Source organism: Pimephales promelas, chromosome 15 (assembly GCF_988280905.1).
Source record: "Pimephales promelas chromosome 15, fPimPro1.hap1.1, whole genome shotgun sequence".
Taxonomy (NCBI): domain Eukaryota; kingdom Metazoa; phylum Chordata; class Actinopteri; order Cypriniformes; family Leuciscidae; genus Pimephales; species Pimephales promelas.
Genome location: NC_142783.1, coordinates 12,270,001 through 12,292,730, shown reverse-complemented (window position 1 = coordinate 12,292,730; position 22,730 = coordinate 12,270,001). Strand labels below are relative to the sequence as shown.

General features: G+C 39.5%; 1 protein-coding gene across 5 annotated transcripts in view; it reads right to left on the bottom strand.

Annotated features, from left to right (window-relative positions):
- The window catches only part of npas3 (neuronal PAS domain protein 3), a 385,360-nt gene extending 372,037 nt beyond the window's left edge, over positions 1-13,323 (bottom strand). For 3 of the 5 annotated variants that reach the window (XM_089120156.1, XM_089120157.1, XM_089120158.1), the window contains exon 1: positions 12,256-13,323. In XM_089120156.1, the coding sequence (XP_088976282.1) occupies positions 12,256-12,410 (155 nt within the window). In that variant the 5' untranslated portion in view covers positions 12,411-13,323. Of the gene's footprint in view, positions 1-10,517; positions 11,651-12,255 lie in introns of those variants that run through there. The other 2 variants (XM_089120159.1, XM_089120160.1) reach the window with 1 other exon arrangement.
- Between the last annotated feature and the right edge of the window lie 9,407 nt (positions 13,324-22,730).

Genomic DNA, 22,730 nt, shown 5'->3' with positions numbered 1-22,730 from the left:
TTAGAACAACAGAATGGAAAGACATAATGATAGAACAGAACGGAACAACAGAGTAATAGAACAGAATGTTAGAACAACAGAATGATATAACAGAATGTTAGAAAAACAGAATGTTAGAACAACAGTATAGAACAACAGAATGATAGAACAACATAATGACAGAACAGAACATTAGAACAACAGAATGGAACAACAGAATGATAGAACAGAACATTAGAACAACAGAATGACAGAACAGAACATTAGAACAACAGAATGACAGAACAGAACATTAGAACAACAGAATGGAACAACATAATGATAGAACAGAACGGAACAAAAGAGTAATAGAACAGAATGTTAGAACAACAGAACGATAGAACAGAACATTAGAACAACAGAATAATATAACAGAATGTTAGAACAACAGTATAGAACAACAGAATGACAGAACAACAGAATGACAGAACAGAACGTAAGAACAACAGAATGACAGAACAGAACATTAGAACAACAGAATGACAGAACAACAGAATGACAGAACAGAACGTAAGAACAACAGAATGACAGAACAGAACATTAGAACAACAGAATGGAACAAAATAATGTTAGAACAACAGTATATAACAACAGAATGATAGAACAGAACGTTAGAACAACAGGATAACGGAACAACAGAATGATAGAACAGAACGTTAAAATGACAAAACAGAACGTTAGAACAACAGAATGGAACAACAGAATGACAGAACAGAACATTAGAACAACAGAATGGAACAAAAGAGTAATAGAACAGAATGTTAGAACAACAGAATGATAGAACAGAACATTAGAGCAACAGAATAATATAACAGAATGTTAGAACAACAGTATAGAACAACAGAATGACAGAACAACAGAATGACAGAACAGAACGTAAGAACAACAGAATGACAGAACAGAACATTAGAACAACAGAATAATATAACAGAATGTTAGAACAACAGTATAGAACAACAGAATGACAGAACAACAGAATGACAGAACAGAACGTAAGAACAACAGAATGACAGAACAGAACATTAGAACAACAGAATAATATAACAGAATGTTAGAACAACAGTATAGAACAACAGAATGACAGAACAACAGAATGACAGAACAGAACGTAAGAACAACAGAATGACAGAACAGAACATTAGAACAACAGAATGACAGAACAGAACATTAGAACAACAGAATGGAACAAAAGAATGTTAGAACAACAGTATATAACAACAGAATGACAGAACAGAACGTTAGAACAACAGGATAACGGAACAACAGAATGATAGAACAGAACGTTAAAATGACAAAACAGAACGTTAGAACAACAGAATGGAACAACAGAATGACAGAACAGAACCTTAGAACAACAGAATGGAACAACAGAATAATAGAACAGAATATTAGAACAACAGAATGTTAGAACAACAGTATAGAACAACAGAATGACAGAACGTTAGAACAACAGAGTGACAGAACAGAACATTAGAACAACAGAATGGAACAACAGAATAATAGAACAGAATGTTAGAACAACAGTATAGAAGAATAGAATGATGGAACAGAATGTTAGAACAACAGAATAGAACAACAGAATTTTAGAACAACAGTATACAACAACAGAATGATAGAACAGAATGTTAGAACAACAGAATGACAGAACAGAATTTTAGAACAACAGAATGGAACAACAGAATGTTAGAACAACACTATAGAACAGAATGATAGAACAGAACGTTAGAACAACAGAATGGAACAACAGAACGATAGAACAGAACGTTAAAATGACAGAAAAGAATGTTAGAACAACAGAATGGAACAACAGAACATTAGAACAACAGAATGATAGAACAGAACGTTAGAACAACAGAATGATAGAAGAGAATGTTAGAACAACAGCAAGACAGAATGTTAGAACAACAGAATGGAATGGAACAACAGAATAACAGAACAGAATGTTAGAACAACAGAAGGGAAAAACAGAATGATAGAAAATAATGTTAGAAAAACAGAATGAAAGAACAACAGAATGACAAAACAGCACGTTAGAACAATAGATAGATAGAATGATAGAAAGGGAGAATGATAGACAGAACGTTACAACAATAGAACGACAGAATAATAGATCAAATAATGACATGATAGAACGAAAGAATGATAAATAGAATGATTGATAGAACGACAGAACGTCAGAGAGTATGATAGATAGAATGGCAGAATGGTGGAATGACAAAACATTAGATAGAATGATAGATAGAACGACAGAATGTTAGAACAGTTGTCAAGCAAATATAATAGAGTATGTACAGTCACAATCGTGCATTAAACGCTTTCAACTGCAGCTCATCAGATCAGAAATTAGACCCTGAACTATCCATCTGATCGACATACAAATATCTCATACATCACTCCAAACTACTTTAAAGTCATGAACGCACTGAGTGAGTGTGTGTTTACTGTAGCTGATGGCTATTGTGCTGTACAGTATCAATAAGCAATTTGACCTTTTCCCACAGTCTGCTGCAGGAAAGGGCTTCATTTGTCAGGACTGTGAGCTAATTTTAGCCTTTCCCTGACGAAGGACCTGCTGCTACTCCATTACACGGCACGCACCGACGGATATATGATCAATTCAAGAAAGTTTGCCTTTGGTACGTCGAAGCCCAGGAAGTGGCAGGAGACACAGAAGTGGCTGACACAGCGTCCTGCGGTGCTGCTTTAGATGAGTGTACCCGGTGATAAGCCTGGGAAAACGCCGGCACAAAAGCAGTCAGTAAATCCCCGCAAAGGGGGCTTCTTTAGGTGACGACATGCGTAAGGAATGCTATAGAGAAACACCTCGCCGTGCCGTAGCTCTTTGTGAGACGAGGTGATGGAGGCTTACCTCCATTTACAGCCAAATCACAGCTATGACATTCACTTATTAAAGTGACAGGTGGGGCTTACGTGCCACAAAATTTATTTATCTGGGGTGTACAGGGGGTATCGCGGTGAGGTTCGAGGACGGAGTAATGCCGCTGTGTTTTCTAGCAGCTCTTCTGCTTTACTGGAATAATCAATTGTGATTTTGCACGCAAAACTCGGGAACGCTTACGAGGGCCGTGCAGGTGCGGATGTTAAAAAAAAGAGAAACTAGGTTATCGCTACTGTATTAAATAGCATTCGAAACACATTTAACGTCTGCAATATGATGCATTGCAGAAAATTCAGCTGGAAATTATTATTTCCACACATATTTTAGCCAAGTCAGTTTTATTTGTACAGCACTTTTCCCAATACAGTACGCATTGTTTCAAAGTGCAGCATTACAGAAAATCATAATGATAATGTTTAAAATATCTTAAAAGCACAGTATGCAAGTTTCGCCGCTCGAGATCGCTTATTCAAAACAATAACAAAAGCCGTAGCTTGACATAAACAAGCAGATGAGTTTGCTATATACTGTAGTATATTGCTTTATTTGAGGACACTGTACTATATTCTATAATATAATTATATATATATATATATAGAGAGAGAGAGAGAGTTATATAATTATATATATATTCTATAATATAATTATATATATATATATATATATAGTTAGTTATATAATTATATAATTTTACAATGATATAAACAATCAAGCAGTTTTAATATAGACTAGTATTCAGGAAAAACAAGGGTAGCCAAACTGTATTTGACTGATAATATATTTTGCTAAAGAAAAAGAGCCAAATGTAACATGTAACACAAATTTTCAACTAGAAACATCTTCAAAATCAAAATGATAATCTCATTGTTCAATGTACGCAAATATGTTGCAAAGCCGAACCCAAATCCAAGTACGCGATGCACTTAAATCCATTTTCTTCGCCAATGCACATATAGGAGGATTACACATGTATTCTGGAAGCACTGTAGTGTTTGTTCGGGGCTCAGAAGTGCTGCTGGAACACTAGAGGGGGCGAGTAAAGGGCAACACTTGCTGCTAGCATTAGATGATCGCGGCACAGCCAAACCAAAGAAGCAGATGGGAGTCAGCGGGCAGAACATCTGTCTTTAGAGCCAGATACTAAATGAAGGTCTTAAAACCACTGTGGACATTAAACGCATAGAAGGGGAGCTCGGGTTTTACCGCAGCCGCAAACCATAACAAAACCTGTGACATTCAGGAGCAACACTTCAGCCGCCTAGAGCACGACCATCTCTGATCTCTTCTTTCTAGCGTAAAAAGGCGTGTATGTACTGCCTACAGTCCTTTCAGATATAAAGGCCTTCAATATCTGCATTAATGTATAGAGGAGAAGTCATAGAGGGTAACCGGGGCTAGTTGTCACAATTACACATCCAGTTAGTTTTAAATGGTCTTAAATTGGAATAATTTAGTCAATTTCTGTCCCCCACACTAAAATATTGAATCTCATCTTATTTTTCACCACTTTAAGAAAACAAGTGAAGAACACAATAAAAACCAACTGACATACCTCAAGTCAGAAAGTTGTCAATTATTTACTGTTTGAGTTTTGCTGAAAAGCCTGTAACATTGGTCATTTAATTCCTAGTTCAAATGTGACCCAACTTTACCCCATTAAGTGCTTTTGGGGCACATTAACATATGCTGAATAAATATTTTCCTGGAGAAAAAAAATGGAGAAAATGTACTTGTACTTGTAGCAGAAAGTGTAACCCCATTTTTTCTTAATTGCAGACTTTCAAAAGTTGCCAATAAAGATAAGCGACAAGGTGTAACAGTTCTCTGCAAAAAAAAAATAATAATAATAATTTACAAAAAAAAAAACATCTAACCGTACCGTTCTCCAACGCGATTTATCCCAAATCCGAAAATGCATATACGTACATAAAATTAAATTACATTGTGCATAAAATTACATTGGGTAAAACAGACAGACGGAGTTAGCCTAATGTATGTTTGTGTCAATGGATAGCAAACAGTCAGTTATGTCTTAAGTGTACGTAAACAGTCCAGAAAGATAATGCATTTTTATCAGTATACTAACTGGATAATTATGTCTTAAAGTGACCGCAGCCAAATATTCCTGCTGTCTGAGTTTTTAATGTTAATCAAACAACAAAAGACAAGACTACTCGTTGCTTTTGACTGAATAGCTATTGTAACTTTAATAATGATTCTTTCTTTTTTTTTTTTTTGGCCGAGAAGTGCAAAAACCACAATTCCAAAAAAAACAAACGCAATGGAAAGACTAAAAACAAATTAATTAACAAGTCAGAAAACACCATAAAAATTCTGAAAAGAAAATAACAAATTAGAAAACACAACGACAAATCTGAAAACAAATGAACAAGTCAGACAAAAATGGAACAGGTAGGTATATGTGGCGAATGGAGTACTGACCGGTGACTGGACGAGACATCTGTCAATCAAGACATGCAGAAAGTACAGCAGACTGTACATGTGTAAATATTAGAGCTGTCTATTTAACAAGTTAATTTAGTGCTTTTCATATTAAAATCTTCTTACCACTATCTGGTTTGGTCAGACTCGATCTGGTAAAGTGGGAGAGTTGCATGTATCAAGAACATCAGATTTAGCTTTCAACACGAAAGACTTTAGTTCGAGTCTCCCTCGAGTGACAAAATATATTTCACAATATTAACTTCTTGTTTATTGATCTGTATAAAATTAATATCACATGTGGAAAAAAAACAGCACTCTTGCTTGTGTACTTAAAGGAGAACTCTGGCAAACAATGAACCTTTGGTCTAATAAAACATCGGTAAGTTGAGAACTTTGTAAGTGTACAGACCGTTTAATAAGAAGATACTTTATAAAGACAGTTCACTTCGTGTATACAGACAGGAGCCATCTTTGGAAAACAGTCTCGACTAGTCGAACCACGAATGTCGTGCTGAGTGATCTGAACTGTATGAAGTTCAGCGAACTTCTGAACTGTATGAACAGCGTTCAGGGATCGACTTATCGAGACTATTTTCTAAGATGGCTCCTGTCTCTATACAGGAAGTGGACTGTCTTTATAAAGTATCTTCTTATTAAACGGTCTGTACACTTACAAAGTTCTCAATGCTTCATTATGCATGTAGGGACCCTCATTATGTTACTGTGTTAGTGTGGGGCTATTTTGAGCCTTGTTAGTGGTATAAACTAACGATTTCTTTTTACTTAGTCAATGCCCCCATTGCTACCATTACACGCTAAACAGTTTAGAGATAAAACTCTTTACATTCAATTATCATGAAAACAAATCTCAGAGAACGGTCGACTAGGTACCGATGTTTTATTAGACCAAAGGTTCATTGTTCGCCGGAGTTCTCCTTTAACTATCGGCTACCATATTATAAGACAAAAGCTCATGCAAGGGCATTGCCCCTATATCTGAAATTTTAGGGGCATTATAACTGCATTCTAATAGTGTTTATGTTTGAAATTTTGCAAAGTGAGTGACATACTCGATAATGTCAGCTCGCAGCCTCATTTAAAAATCATTATTGTAGACGATACAGCTAATATTTACACATGCGAATCGACTTTCTGCATGTCTTGATTTACAGACGTCTCATCCAATCATTGGTCAGTACTCCATTCGCAACAAACCTACCTTTTCCGTTTTGTCTAATTTGTCGTTGTGTGTTCTGACTTGATCATTTGTTTTCATATTTGTAATTGTGTTTTCTGATTTGTTATTTTGTTTCTAGATTTGTCCTTTTTTTCTGATTTGTTATTTTGTTTTCAGATTTGTTGTTGTGTTTTCTGATTTGTTATTTTGTTTACAGATTTGTCGTTGTATTTTCTGATTTGTTATTTTGTTTTAAGATTTGTCGTTGTTTTTTCCGATTTGTTATTTTGTTTTTAGATTTGTAGTGTTTTCCGATTTGTTATTTTGTTTACAGATTTGACAGTGTTTTCTGATTTGTTATTGTTTTCATATTTGTCGTTGTTTTTTTCTGATTTGTTATTTTGTTTTCAGATTTGTCGTTGTGTTTTCTGATTTGTTATTTTGTTTACAGATTTGTTTGTTATTTTGTTTACAGATTTGACATTGTGTTTTCTGATTTGTTGTTTTGTTTACAGATTTGTCATTGTTTTTTCTTATTTGTTATTTATTTTGTTTCAAGATTTGTTGTTTGTTATTTTGTTTTCAGATTTGTCATTGTTTTTTTCTGACAGAAGTCCATTTCCCGAACATTGCACATACCGAACCGTAAGGAAACCATGACCCTAAAGCTGTGAGTAATTTGAACCTCTACATCTCTATTATACACACACACACATACAAAGGCAAAAAAGAAAAAGGTCATTTAGTGATTCAGAGCAAGATGACTGATCCATCAACCAATTCACTGATATGTCCAAAAAGGACATGGGCACATGCAAAAACCTCAGCTCAAATGTAGAGATGTATACATCACAAAGGCTCTCACGCCATGAGCCGTGCAGTAATGCATCGAGAGACTGCACGATTACCTTTGCGGGATGCATCTTCTTTATGTCTGTGTCTCTGCTCTGACCTTCACAATAACAGAGACGAGTGGCGGCTGGCGAGAGCCGCTGTAATCACGGCACAACACCAGCCACAGATGGAGGCTGGAAATCCCTCTTAATTGTGATAAATACACATCAGAATTGCTTATTTGCCTCCATTCCATGCCGCGTTCGACGCCGGCGAATCAATGGGTGGAATTGGTCCGTCCTTTGTGTGATGGTATAGCTCAGCTTGGGCTGTCTGCCTCTCCAGCATTCAGAGAATATCACCGGCGCTTTGTTTCACCCATATCTCACACTTAGTGAATTTGAAATAATCACAAACACCATGCACTGACACTCCTAAGCGTTTAGTGAGATGCTAATATTCATAATTACACATCAAAGGATTGAAATAATGAACAGCTACAAGTCGAAATGTGATTTAAATAACAAACAATCCAATTTTTCAAAGTGGAAAATCACTTTTTATGCTTAGTTGACATGAAACACCTATGTTCTGCAGTGCGACATGGTGTATTTTGATAATGTTGTTAAAATCATTATGCAGGCACCTCTTATGAGCCTATTTTAGGTTAGAAACTACCGATTATTTAAAATAATCGACGGCGAGAAAGGACAAAGATGTACACTTTCCCTTATACTTTGATTCATTCACATGTTTAACCTAAAATGGAAGTGATATGCATCACGTAGAGCATCTTAGTAATGGACCTGTTGATATACAACCCTTTAGAGAGACGAAACACCAAATAAATCCCAAGCATTTTACAGAGCCACAGCTCCGGTCTCAATCTATGGATCCACTGCTGCACCGTAGGAGAGGAAATGGAACAATTTAGCACTTTTGTTTGCTCACAGTGAGGGAGGGAGGCATTGCTTTCTTCGACACAAAGCCAACTTTGTGTTTAGTGTTGTGTATAAATTCACGCCAACCAATCTCGCTCTCCCTCTCTGTGAATTCTCGTCCAACTCCTTCAGAGTTGCTTCGCCCAAGAGCACAATCCCTCCCTTCCCAACACTTACTACACCAGGAACCGGCACTAGTAAACAGCCCTGCATTAAAAAAAAAAAAAACCCAAACCTTCCCTTAGAATTTCAGCCCCAGTGTTATTCAGTTCAACTTTCAAGTGGAGCCACATAACGAATCACAGAGTGCAATTTAGCCCTTCAGAATGCCGTTCGGAAACAGGTGATAAAGGAAGCACTCATGCACTGGCTATGAAGTTTCACCTCCCTCAAAATTAATTCCATCTTCAAGATTCCTATCTCTGTGATATGCTCGGAATGGCACACAAATCGCTCCCGCCAGAAAGATTACTGCAGACTGACTTAGCATAAACATCTCCTGTTGTCATGACTGGCAGGGGGTGGAATATAATTCTAAAGTCGTGGCCTATTTAGACGTAGGTGCGTTCGTGTGATCTGCGCGTTCCGAAGTGGGAATCATAAAACAATCGAGCTCAATGAGAGTTTAGTCGAGCTTGCTAAATGATAACCATTCGTAGTCCGGTCAGGCACACAATCGTGTGGAGTTGCACGCTACAGTATATGAAACGGGCCGTGTTTACATTGTTAAATGTCACTGGCTCTACGGCTGATATTTTGTACACACACTGCAGGTGAATTATTGCATCCAATCTAACATTAGTTTAACAAGCTGTAAGCTGCACGCAGTCACACACGCAGTACGGCGGGAATCGGTGATGCCTAATTTCATAATCACAAGAGCTAAAAAGAAAAATGTATACCTGAACACCTATTGTTTGGATGAGGAAGAACTAGGGATATTCTACAGCAAAATCTGACAGCCACAAAATATTAATGCATATGCAATAAATAAGCTTAAAATTCAATAAAATAACATGACTAGAGTTAATATGATCCCGAGAGTCATTTCATAACTGCAGATTGATTTACACCTGTGATCGAACAGCACAAGACAGATGCATATGCAATACTCCATAAAAAAACAGCCTTTAAGCACCAACCTAACTAGTCTATAAAAGTAATCATAATAACATTTCAGATCTATAGAGCAACAGATTCTTATATTATTTTCAATATTGCAGATGATGACATAAATATGCACACTTAATTCTGATTGCATGTAAAAGTCCTCAAACCGCCACTTGATGCTTTATGCAATATGCACATATCAAAATAGACACAATTTCAAATCTATAGATCAAATCATTTTAGAATTGCTGTCTTCTAACCATGTTGTACACAATAGTTTTTATCATAAATTCAGCTTGATGACAGCAATTTAATAACTACGGATTCATTTTAGTGGGTTATTTCTTTGCACATCTATAGATCTGACAAATAAATTTAGTGCACCAACTGTGATCAAGAGTAAAAGACACAACAAAACATCAGTCTTTAACATGCACCCTGTTATATATTCATATATCACAATGTCAAATCTATAGATCAAACTAATTGGGATAGCAACCATGCACCTGTTATGTAATGTAAACACCAATCCAATGAAAAGCATTTCACCTACTCAATTCTAACACACATTTAACTTGTCTTTGTCTTGTGATCAACTTCGACTGTCATGTTCAACCTGCAGATTTCCTGATGTAATACAGGACTCAAACCCACATCAATCTCCATCGAAACTTCCTCAAACAGCAGCCTGATGCACACTATTTCACAGCAGTAAACAGTGTGTTTTACTCGGATTGGCCTAATACCGCGAAAACAAACGCAGAGCGGATACAACGCTGCAACATGTTCGAAATGTTCGCAAATTTCCCGCGAAACCTGCCAGCAGCGCGAGACACGCTGAACATATTCAACGGTCATGTCCTCTGTCCACCCAAACACACACTCACTCTCTCACACACACAAGATAATAAACACACACTCGCTGCTTCTGTCAGCGTGTATACCTGTTACCCAACCCCTCACACACACACACACACACACACACACACACACACACACACACTCCTGCGGAAAGGGCAAAGTTTCCCATCTCAGTCCAAAATGCCCGTCAGCGCACGCGTTTCCACAGACACACAACAAACCGAGCGTTTACCGTTCTCTTCTGGAAGGGTCTTGCTGAATGCTGGGCTTGGTGGGCGCCATCTTCCTGCAATTATTAATTACACTTTTTTCCTCCAGAATTCACGCGACGAACAGCTGACAGCGGAACCGGGAGCATTTAAACAACGCCATCGGTGGTACCGGAGCGCTCGTGCCCGTGTCTCCGTGCGTTAAGACGCGTTCAGACGGGAGCGAGACCAGCCGACGCTGAGATCCAAAGGCATGCCAATAAAGTGAGAGGAAACCCGGGGACGCTCGTGAGATCCGGCGGCTGTCCTCGCGGGTTAAACGAGAGCAGGAATCAGCGCACGAGACGGGCATTTACATGACGATGTGCCTCTCGAACACAGCCGCTTTTCCCTTTTATGTTTGTCCGCATTTTCCTGCTTTTTCCTGCTTCTCTCTCCCTCTCATCTCCCTCTCCTGCCGGCGCAACAACGCCACTCAGTTGTAGTTGGAAATAGTTGGAGTTTATTGGGAATACACAGGTTGTTTCTGATGCACCAGCGAAAAGATTTGCGGAAGGAAAGCTTTTAATCGCTTGATGTTTGCCTTAATATATTTTTTATATAGCCTACATGTGGAATGATATGATTGACAGCTGTCAAAATCAACTCAAATGCCAAGTTGAGGTTTAAATTAATTTGAGACTGAATTATTTTGAAATTGTCAAAGCATTGAGAATGAAAAATAAAATACTCATTTGTTTGATTTTAATAAAGATTTTAAGAGATATGCCAGTGTTAGGTCCTCAGAAAAAAAAATCATGGTTGAAGTAGGCTATTTTTTTGCACTAATGCACATTCAGTATATTATTTAGTTTTTCTAAGTGATTCCGTCTTGACATTAATAAAGGCCTTTTTTTCTGATGTGCATTAGAACCTGTGACCTGTCAAGGTCATGAGCTGACAGCCGCCCCATTTAATGTCCTGTTCATTGTGTTGTGCTCTAAACAGACTGTTTAATTGAACGTGACAGTGTATGGAAGTGTATCAGTTGATTCTGCTGATATACTAACATTCAGAACATTCACATCCATCAATGCCAGTCTTCCGCTTGGCTTTATAGATGATGAAAATTAGTGTGTATTTTAAAGTGAGGAAAAAATGAATGGCAAAAACCATATTACGCCTGACTTAATTTATATTTGTATAAATCAGAATTTATACAAATTCTGTGGTTTAGTGGTGTTTTCTTGGCACTGGTGCGTAAAGTTTTGAAAATATAGCCTACTGGAGCTGTTTTCTAATCTACTTAAAACTATCATGATCAGATTGATATAAGATTTATGCATTGATTTTGCATAATTTGTATTTTGCAATAATTTGTGCTGAAGTGAGTTTTTGTGGCACTTTTACAAAGATCACAGTCACCTTGAATGTTTAATATGAACATATGGTTAAGATAAACATTAAACGTCTTATTTATATTGATTAAAACGTATAATATGGCGTTTCTTTGCATCTCGTGTGTTTCTGTTTTGGAATTTGACACGTGGCAAAACTTTACAGTCTTTACATCGTGTGTTGATTTGTGAAGCAAACTCTAAATCGCACTGAAATTGAGGTGTTAGTCAAAGTTTAGACTTGTAGCAACCTCCAGGGAAATAGTATTGCTTTATATATAAACCTGATTACGGTGCAACGCAACAAATATGACATGAATGGTATGAATGTCACCTAAATGTGAAGAGGGAAAACAAAAACATGTTTTGCGTTCAGCCAGCATACCTTTGTTGGTAAGGCGTCAAGCCTTGGACGTTTTGTGGATTCCCGTTAGTAGCTCCCGGGACTCTGGACGCAGCCGGCATCCCTCCACCGGCTCCCGGACCTGCAGCCGCCGCCGCCGTCACCTGAACACTGAAATCCGGGAAGATCCTGATCATCCCCGAGCGCGCACCGCGATGCTGCACCAACCGAGTGTGTGTGGATCAACCTTCCCTCCGGTCCGACAAATCACAGCAGCACAATCCCATTAGTGATGGAAACAAGCTCATCAGCCATTCTACGTCTTGTTTTCTGCTTTCAGAAGAGAGAACCGTTGCTTTTACAGGGTTGGTGATGATGTTGTTGATGATGATGATGGTAGACTGCCGCCTTCTTTGCGCGTCCTGTGCGCTTTTACGCGTAAAAGTTTCAAGCGCTCCGAATGTTTTAAAAGTGAACTTCCTTAAAACTTCATCATTTAACCATATCCACCGATAAATGAAAGTTCTGACTGTCTCTATATGTAAATTCTGACAAATAAATAGGGTCCGTTGTCAGTTTAGGAAACTTACCATAAAGTGACACACTAACTTCTAAAATCTTAAATCAAAGTATATCCTGATATTATTTCAACTTTAAAACGCATATGCCTTTTAGTTTTAGTAGTTGAATGTACAGCTACAGGCGTTAACAGAAATGAAAACGCACGTGCAACACTTTCCTTCAAGTGTGAAGGAATGCGTGCGTTATAAATAACCGAGAACTTTTTTTTTATCAGTCCGGTGTGTCCTGAAAAAGCTCTACTGATTGAGATCAGAGATAGCTGTCCATTCCCAGTGCGTGTGGTTTAGGAAACAGATCTAAGTATGTACGCGAGGAAAGTCCAGTGCATGATGTGATCTGCTCGCCTCCTACTGTTCTGATGATGATGTGCTACTGCTTTCAGTGATCAGCTTCTTCTTCTTCTGGTGCTGATGCTGCGCAGGTCAGGTGCTGCTGTCAGAATCAATGTCTAAAGCTGATGGGATGTTTGCTGTGTGGATGCTCCTGGTGTGTTGTGTTGTGTTGCCCTGCTGTGTGTGGCAATGCCATCTCTATAACGCGTGCGAGGAGATGAGCTCAGCCGCTCGTGCAGCTGATTAACGGCGCGCGCCGCCGCCGCGCAGCCAATGGGACGCTCGCACGGGAGCGCGCAGCAGTTTACTGCAGCAGTTAACCCTTTATGAGCCGAATGATGAGGACCAGGAGATTAACAGCTGACACAACTGTATAGGTCAATCATACTAAGCGAACTTAAGTTATAATGCAACACTGTGTTGATTAGAATTCAATACATGGGAAAATAAAAAAGCCAAACAATGAAATTAGGCTATAGCCATATCAATTCAGTGGCTATTTGAAAGAAATGTAGTTTTCATTAAAGACTTTTGCTCTTACATCCATTAAAAAGAACTGGGTAACACTTTACAATAAGGTCTTATTTTTAATGTATTAACTAACATAAATTAGCAATGTTAGAGTAGCCTATTTATTAATCTTTGTTAATGTTAGTTAAGAAAAATACAATCGTTAATTGTTTGTTCATGTTTGTTCACAAATACAACATTTGATTTTAATGATGTATGCTGAAATGAACATTAAATAAGATTAATAAATGCTCTAGAAGTATTGTTCATTCTTCATTTTAACTCGTCTAAGTAGTTAACTAATGAAACCTTATTGTAAATTGTTACCAAGGAATGTGCAGGCTGAAAATGTGCAGAATTTGAGCAGATGAGATGTGGATTTAATTGATAATTTGTGAACAATAATACGTTTTAAAATGTCATGTCATATAATGTAAATACTTATATTTACATTGCTTTAACTCATCAATATAAGTAGCAATTTTCAACTTTTTTAAGTTATACAAGATTTAACTCATAATTTAAGTCAGTTTAATTTAATTTAAGTTGAAATGAGATAAAAATCCATAAAAAAATTTTTTAGATCATGTGCAATACAATTATGTGTAGTATGATATTAGATCAATCAGTATATTTGGTTTCAGCATGACAAGCTGGTGAGGTTTTCAGAAAGAATTGTAGGCTATAATTTTGCAGAATTAAGAAGAAAGGTGGTTTGGTTTACAAACAAATGGAGAAAGTTTGCTCATGGAAAATCACTCTCTCTGCGCAAACAAAAAGATGTTGACTGAGTTTTAAGTGTCTCCTATTCAATTTCATGTTTGTCTGAAGAAAATTACGCACTTTACACACGAGCAGATGCAAGAGCAGAAGAAGAAATGAAATGAGGACTCAGAGAAAGGCAGAATGTTTAATTGTGCGACGGTGGGCGCGTGGTGTTGGTAAGTTGCTCCTCATTGACTCTTCTGCTCTTGAACTGTCACACTGTTGTGAAAGTGATTGAGTGTTAACCAATAAAATATTCCAAAATGCAAATATTGAGCTGCGTCCACATCAACACCCATGAATCTTCTACTGTAGTTCACTTGTCCTTTGATAAACCAAAGACGGCTATCTGAATAGCTTTATGGCATTTTTTATCAAACATTTGCAGCTTATTTATGATCTCAGTGTGGACATACACCAACCTTTGAAATCAGCAGGAAGTCCTTGAAATGAAAATATCTATAAGTTACAGCAGATTTGTAATTGTCAGTGAGCATATTTACATGTGATCCATTAGTACAGAATGTCAAGTGAGACAATATGACAGAGGAAAAGTTCTCTGCTGCTTCATTGATGCATCGGCTTTGTCTCACAAAAACTAATTATACTTCAAGTTCATTTTACTTTATTTACTAGGTCATTTTTGTTCACTGTTCACTTCAAGTATATTTTTAAAGTATACTTTACGTAGTAAGTAGTATACTAATATAAATGTACTAATCATACTTTTTAAATACTATTTGGGACTAAATTGACTTTTTAGTGAAGTATACTTTTAGGTATACTTTAAGTGTAACAGTAGTAACACAACTAGTTTACAACTACGTTTTTCATTTGTACTGCAACTGTAACTGGGCGTTCTTTGAGGAGGACGGTTCAGTTTGCGTTCCCCAAGGTGCGGGTCCTGCTGCTGCCGCATCTTGGGGTTCGCAGATGGATCTAGTAGCGGGGTTTGAGACGGGCCCCGCCCTTTCTCAGCCCTTACCTGCTGGATCTGGTGTCTCTGCCCAGGAAGGAGCCCGCGTTGCGGTTTCTCCTTCCCAGGTTGAGGCACCAATGTTGCGGCTATCCAGTTCTGAGGAACTGGATGTCGTTGATAAGCGAAATTTTGAGTTTTTTCTAGCTCTCACCCTGCTGATGAGGAGCTTATGGAGGTTTTATCTTGTGCTGTTGCTAAGTTAAATATTGAATGGCCAGCTGATGATGTTGATGTTGAATCTAGAAAGAGTCTTTTAGATGAACAATGTCTTTCAAAGTGCATAATCCATAGACAAGTAATTATAGTAAAATTCAAGGGATTGATCACTATGATTACCTGTCGATGCCTTGTGCGGAAGAGACGCTTGTGAGCTACCTCTCCCCGAGTCATCGTCATCTCTGAATGCCCCGACGTTACCCACCAAGCCTTTAAAAAAATACATAATTGTTGGTGGGTAAAGCGTATTTGGCAGCAGGTCAGGCCGTGGCATGCTTACATACAATGTCAATTCTCCAAGCATACCAGGCTGACCTGCTGATGGACATGGACAATTGTGAGGAAGTTAGTGGTCATGCAATTCGAGAATTGCGTCGCACAACAGATCTACCTCTCCAGGCCACCAAGGAGACGGCCAAATCCTGTGGGCCATTCTATGGCAGCCCTGGTGGCCACGGAGCATCATTTATGGTTAAATCTGTCAGATATTAAAGACAAAGATTGGACTGTTCTTCAGGAATTACCGCTTTCACCTACAAGTCTGTTCGGCGACGCTATAAATTGTGTTGTCGATAGGTTTCAAGAAAACAAAAAGCAAGCGGCTGCGTTTCAGAGGTTTCTTCCTCGCCGGTCCAGTGTCCCCGAGGCTGCTCGTAACATAAAGCCTGAGCAGTCTCGTCCATCTACGAGCTCCGCACATAAATCCCAGCAAAAGCAGAGCGTCCCCGTGCGGGCGCCTCCTCAATCCTGGGTTCCTGAGTGGCGGTCGCATTCCAAGCCTGTTAGAGGTAGACAGTATCTGAGGACTGTCATCACTAAGAGAGCTTGAACTAAGAAGAAGTCCAATTTCGGGGAACCGTCCCTCCTTGGCGCCCTCCGGGGGCAATTCTCCAAGGAGAGTCGCAGCGCTGCCACTTCGGTTGTTCCCTGCCGGTTTGCCACTTCAGGGCACCGAAATGATTGTTCAATCAAATCAAGAGGCCAGTCTTGAGAGACTGGTTCCCTTATCGGAATTCCTGGGAGCGTGAAAACTTCTGCCAAATATTTCTATATGGGTCCTGCACATAATAGAAAAGGGTTCGGTTCTCGTCCGCCCAGATTTCAGGGGATCCTCCCAACAGTAGTGGACTCACAGCAGGCTCTGGTTATGGAGCAGGAAGTACTGACACTTCTTCAAAAAGGAGCTCTAGAAAGTGTTTCTCCTCCCAGCAGAGAGTTAGGGTTTTACAGCCGTTACTTCATTGTTCCAAAGAAGGATGGAGGGTTGCGTCCTATTCTAGATCTGCGCTATTTAAACAGCAGAGTTCAGAAACTCAAGTTCAGAATGCTTACACTCAAACAGATTGTATCACAGATTCAGTCCGAGGACTGGTTTGTCACAATAGATTTAAAAGGTGCGTACATCCATGTATCTATCCATCCTCATCACAGGAAGTTCCTGAGGTTTGCTTTCGGGGGCAAAGCATACCAGTATCGGGTTCTTCCATTTGGTCTAGGTTTATCACCCCGCACCTTTACAAAATGTGTGAATGCAGCTCTGGCTCCTTTGAGACTCCAGGGCACTCACATATTAAATTACATCGACGATTGGTTGATTTTAGCTCAGTCAGAGCAGTTGGCAGTTCGGCTATGTCGAGATGTCATTCTGTCCCACATAAAGAGTTTGGGGTTGCGGCTCAACACCAAAAAGTGTGTGCTCCTCCCTGCTTAGGGGACCACTTTTAGGGGACCTCTAGGTGTAATTTGGGATTCGACCACAATGCAGGCACGTCTGTCTCCTGCACGTATTTCTGCGATTCTCACAGCCGCAAAGAATGTGAAACTAGGCAAGTCACTCACTGTAAAACAGTTTCAGAGACTCTTAGGTCTCATGGCAGCTGCGTCCAACGCAATTACTTTTGGCCTTCTGTACATGAGACCCCTGTGGTGGTGGCTCAGGACCAAGGGGTTTTCTCCGAGGGAAAATCCCTTCCGCAAGATCACGGATCATACCTTCGTGCCTTGGTCATGTGCCAGGGCCCAGTGCTAGGGGCTTCTTGTCAATGTGTCACGTTTTTGACGGATGCTTCCCTCACGGGATGGGGGGAGGTCATGAGTGGCCGCTCGGTGCAAGGTCTTCCACAGGACCATCAACGTTCCTGGCACATAAATCGGATGGAGATGATGGCAGTATTTCGAGCCCTCAAATATTTCCTGCCAGACCTGAGAGGCTATCATGTGTTGGTCCGCACAGATAACACATCGGTGGTCTCCTATATCAACCATCAGGGGGGTCTGAGGTCAAGTCCCCTTTGCAAGCATGCCCATCAGATCCTCCTATGGGCCCAGGGGAAATTGCTGTCACTCAGGGCAGTAAATATTCCGGGGCGTCAGAATGTGGGAGCGGATATCCTGTCGAGACAGGGGCTGAGGCCCGGGGAGTGGAGACTTCTAACCAAGGTGGCAGAAGTTCGGTCAAGCTCAAGTAGACCTTTTCGTTTCATCAGATTCAACCCATTGTCCCATGTGCTTTTCCCTTAGACCGAGAGGAGCTGGGTGCGATGATGCAGCTGTGGCTGAGGCTGCACCTGTACGCATTTCCCCTGATATCTATGCTTCCGGGGGTTCTGAAGAGGGTTCGCCGGGAAGGGGCTCGTCTGCTACTTGTAGCCCTTTACTGGCCGACCCAAGTTTGGTTCTCGGACTTAGTGTCTCTTCTGGACAGCTCTCCCATGGAGATTCCACTCAGGGGGGACCTGCTGTCCCAGGTAGGGGGCACGATATTTCACCCTCGGCCGGAGTTGTGGAACCTCTGAGGGGGCCTGGCTCATAGAATATGGTCTCTCGACTGAGGTCGTTGAGAACATTTTCCAATCCAGAGCTCCTTCCACGAGAAGACTTATGCATTGAAATGGAAATTATTCTTCACCAGGTGTGGTGAACGTCACTTAGATCCTGTTAACTGCCCTGTTGGTTCAGTTCTTGAGTTCTTGCAAGACAGTTTCTCTGCCAGATGATATCCTTTCACCTTAAAGGTTTACGTGGTGGCTATATCGGCCTACCACACCCCTCTGGGGGGTACTTCTATTGGGAGAGATCCTCTAATTACTCGCTTTATCCGTGCTACATTGAGGTTGAGACCTGCACTGCACTCTAGAGCACCGGCTTGGGACTTGGCCATTGTATTTGAGGGTCTGCCTTTGGCTGCCTTCGAGCCCATTGAAGAGGTTTCAGAAAAATTCCTCACTTTAAAAACTTTATATCTCCTTGCTATTTCTTCTATCAAGTGAATTGGAGATTTGCATTCCCTGTCGTTTGCTCCTTCATGCCTGGAATTTGCACCTGGTATGGTGAAAGCATTTCTCTACCCAAAACCGGGTTCCTAAGGTAATCCTAAAATATTCCTAAGAATATTCCTAAGATATCCCTAAGGTCCCAGTTAATGTTGGGGGCCCAATAGTGCTGCAGGCCTTTTATCCTCCACCTTTTAATACCCCAGATCAGGAACAACTTAACCTGTTATGTCCAGTTCGGACTTTGGATGCTTACGTTCACAGAGCTGCCCTGTGGCGTAAGTCTGAGCAATTGTTTGTCTGCTTTGGGTCACTCAAGAGAGGATGCCCTGCATCTAAACAGGTGATGAGCAAATGGATAGTCGAGGCTATATCATTGGCTTATGAAGCGGCCGGACAGCCTTCACCTATGGCTGTACGGGCCCATTCTACAAGGAGTATGGCAGCCTCTACGGCCTTAATTTTGGGTGTTTCCCTTCTTAATATTTGTAATGCAGCAGGATGGTCCTCTCCACATACATTTGTCAGGTTTTATGACCTTGACCTCTCCACTCCTGGGGCGAGATTGCTTGCTTCTTAGTGTGCGCAAGGACTTCACACAGAATGGGCATTTGTCACTATGGCATAGTGGGTGGGTATCACACTTGAATAAACTTCTTTTTTTGTTAGGGAACCATAAAATAAATCAAAATAGACACAAATGAGACAATTGTTGAAAAACAGTATGAGAGCAGTAAAATGAATGTGAATAGCAGCACAGATCATTTAATAAGAAATGTGTGAGTTCATAGAGAAGATTTTTCGGGGGTTTTTTTCTTCCTCATGAGAAGCATCAGAGAAGCTGAAGCGTCACCATTGCTCTCAGTGAATCTCACTGCTGTCTATCAGAAAGTTCTGAGCTATTAAAGAGATCTGATCTGTGGGAAGGAATGTGGCACGGGTGCCCATAATCGCTCTGTTGTGTACAGTTTTAAAGAGAGAACGTTTTATTCTCTGTCTCCTTTGAAATGAAAAATACTCCCTCAGATTATCAGCGCACATGATTAAATAGCAATAAAGATGCACTCAGTGCTTCACCTGGGACAGTAAATGGAAAAGCTCTCTAATAAAACAGCCTTAACAAACAAGACAGCGGAGGGCCTTCTCTTCAGGGCTGCTTCTCAGCGATGGAATCAAATAGAATAGATTGCACTGGAAGCTTTAAACCGACACTGCAGCTCCTAATACAATTAGATTAACGCTGTCTTCTGTTTACTTCCCTGGGTATTTGCAGTGGTCTGTATTGCATTTATTTGTCTACAGTGCTCTGCTAAACTACATGAGACAGATCCGGGGCAGCGAGAGCCTCCCACATCACGGCGCTACACGGGTGGTGCGCGTTCTCTTGAGGAAGGCTTTGGCAATCGATATTATATTCCTCTGCCAGGAACACAGAGTGTTGTTAAAAGATGAGCAAGATTATAAGAGAAGTACACTTATTATGAAGAATCGTAAAGTTGTAAAATCACAAAGTCAGGGAAAATTTGTTGTTCGGGAGTTTCTCTTTCTGAGCTCTCAGTTATGTTTCATTGACAAAATCTACACCCAATCCCACTGAATTTTTTCTTTCTTTTTTTCTGCGATTGACATGCCATAGTTTACGTTTTTTTCAAGCTGATCTCATTATTGAAATCATCTATTTTAGATCACTTTACATGCCAGTCAGACGATCTCTTCCTGTCTAATTGGGCAGATCTAGAATAAGCTGCAGAGTCAACTAAGTCTATGTGAGAATAATGGCATCTGGCATTTCTCTCCATTTAAGTGTTTTGTTGTCAAGGAGAAACAACCGAGATATTCAATTAACTTTTTAAAAATCAGATAACTTTTACAAGTGATTTCCAGGTTAAAAGTATGCACAGTTCTTCCTAATTGAAGTTCTTTCTCAATAATTTTATAAAATAATGTAAACAAAAATGTAAAAATTATGGTTCAGTCAGGCAAACAGACAGACAGACATACAGACAGAACAAACGGTAGACAGACAGACAGACAATAGATAGGTAGAAGGAACGAATGAATGAACAATTAGAAAGATTAAAATTAGAAAGAACAAAATATAGATAGATCAATTACAAAGAACAATATATATATAGAGACAGACAGATAGATAGATAGATAGATAGATAGATAGATAGATAGATAGATAGATAGATAGATAGATAGATAGATAGATAGATAGATAGATAGATAGATAGATAGAATTAATGAGTTATTAGAAAGAACAAAATGCAGTAGATAGATAAATCAGAAAGAATAAAATTAGATAGATAGATAGATAGATAGATAGATAGATAGATAGATAGATAGATAGATAGACAGACAGACAGACAGACAGACAGACAGATAGATCTATTGATAGACTACAACATAAAGAAGACTGAGTGCAACTTTAAATTGTAGAAACTGAAGTATAACACGTGTATGATTTTTTTTGCCGTTACTTTCTTTCAACGTTTTTCATCCCTTCTGCTTTGTTTTAAGACACAAGTGACAACAAACTCACCACATAAATCCATTTCCTGCAGACAATACTAGTGTCTGAGCTGACGTGAGCTTTCAGCAGCCCACGATTCGCTCACTGAGGGTCGGTGGATTATTCTGGAAGCCAGCGGTGGGCTTCCCTCTCAGTAAATGCCATTCTTCTCACAACCACATGTTGACAAGTCAGCTTAATGTGAAGCAGGATAAACTGTGATTGAGGCCGTCGGTCCCGCTGTTTGTCCAAACTCTCTCCATCTCACGCAAAAGAGAAATCTCTCTCCTGCTGGCTGGGCCTCAGACTCGCCCACCTCTTCCTGAATATCACCCTCTCCTGCGATAACAATCAGCACAAGGTCCGTGTTAAATGAAGTCAATGGTATTTTGCGGATGAGAGTTTGGAGGTTGTACGACCGGTTGCCGGTGGTTTGAGCTTATCGGGACGTGGCGTGTTAAACACTCTACGCGGTGAAATTAATGTGCTCTATTATGTGATAATTCTGTCAATCATGAGGTCATCAGCACAGCTCCTATCACGAGAGGATAATTGGAGCAGTAACTGTGAATTACATTTTTTCCCTCTCCCTTCTTAAATGAAAGATAACAATACAAGATGAATAATATTACTGTTTCTTTCTTACAGAGGTGATTATTACTGATGCAGCCTCTTAATTAAAGTACCTTTGATTTGCTATTTGAATGTGCCAAGAACATAACTTAGTTCAAATCTTTCACTTATTTCCATTTAATAGAAATTGTGAAATCTCTAAAATATCAAAATCTGTCACAAATAATAATTATAAAAAAATAAATGGAAAAAAATATGTCTTACAATAGAAGGATATGGATAAGGGGGGATGGAATAATCTGAGGTATAAGGTTGTCTGAAATGTCATTTTAATGGATGGACTACTTTTCTAGGAGGATGAACTTCTAGTTTTCCTTCTCTCTTTCTCATATTCTTGCACATATCATGTTTAAATCTGGCTTTGCTTTATAGTGTATTTTAACATGTTTCCGGTGCAGTGACTTACCCATAGACTTCCATTAATGGAATAAAAACATAAATAAAAACATAAATTCAATCTGTTCTTCTTCATACATAAAACGATCATTTCTCTTTAGAAAATGTGGACTAAGTTAAACCACTCATTAACATGGATTTGTTTTACAATCTCTTTGAAGCGTCAAAGTTGCGTTGCTGTTTATGGTGATCCATCCAAATCCATCAGCGTCGCGTTTTGGGCGTTTTGAGAGTTTTGAGCGTCAATTGGCTTTATGCCCAGCTGCACTACTTCCTGAACTTCAGCCAGCTCCTTGATTCCTGTCTGCCATTATTGG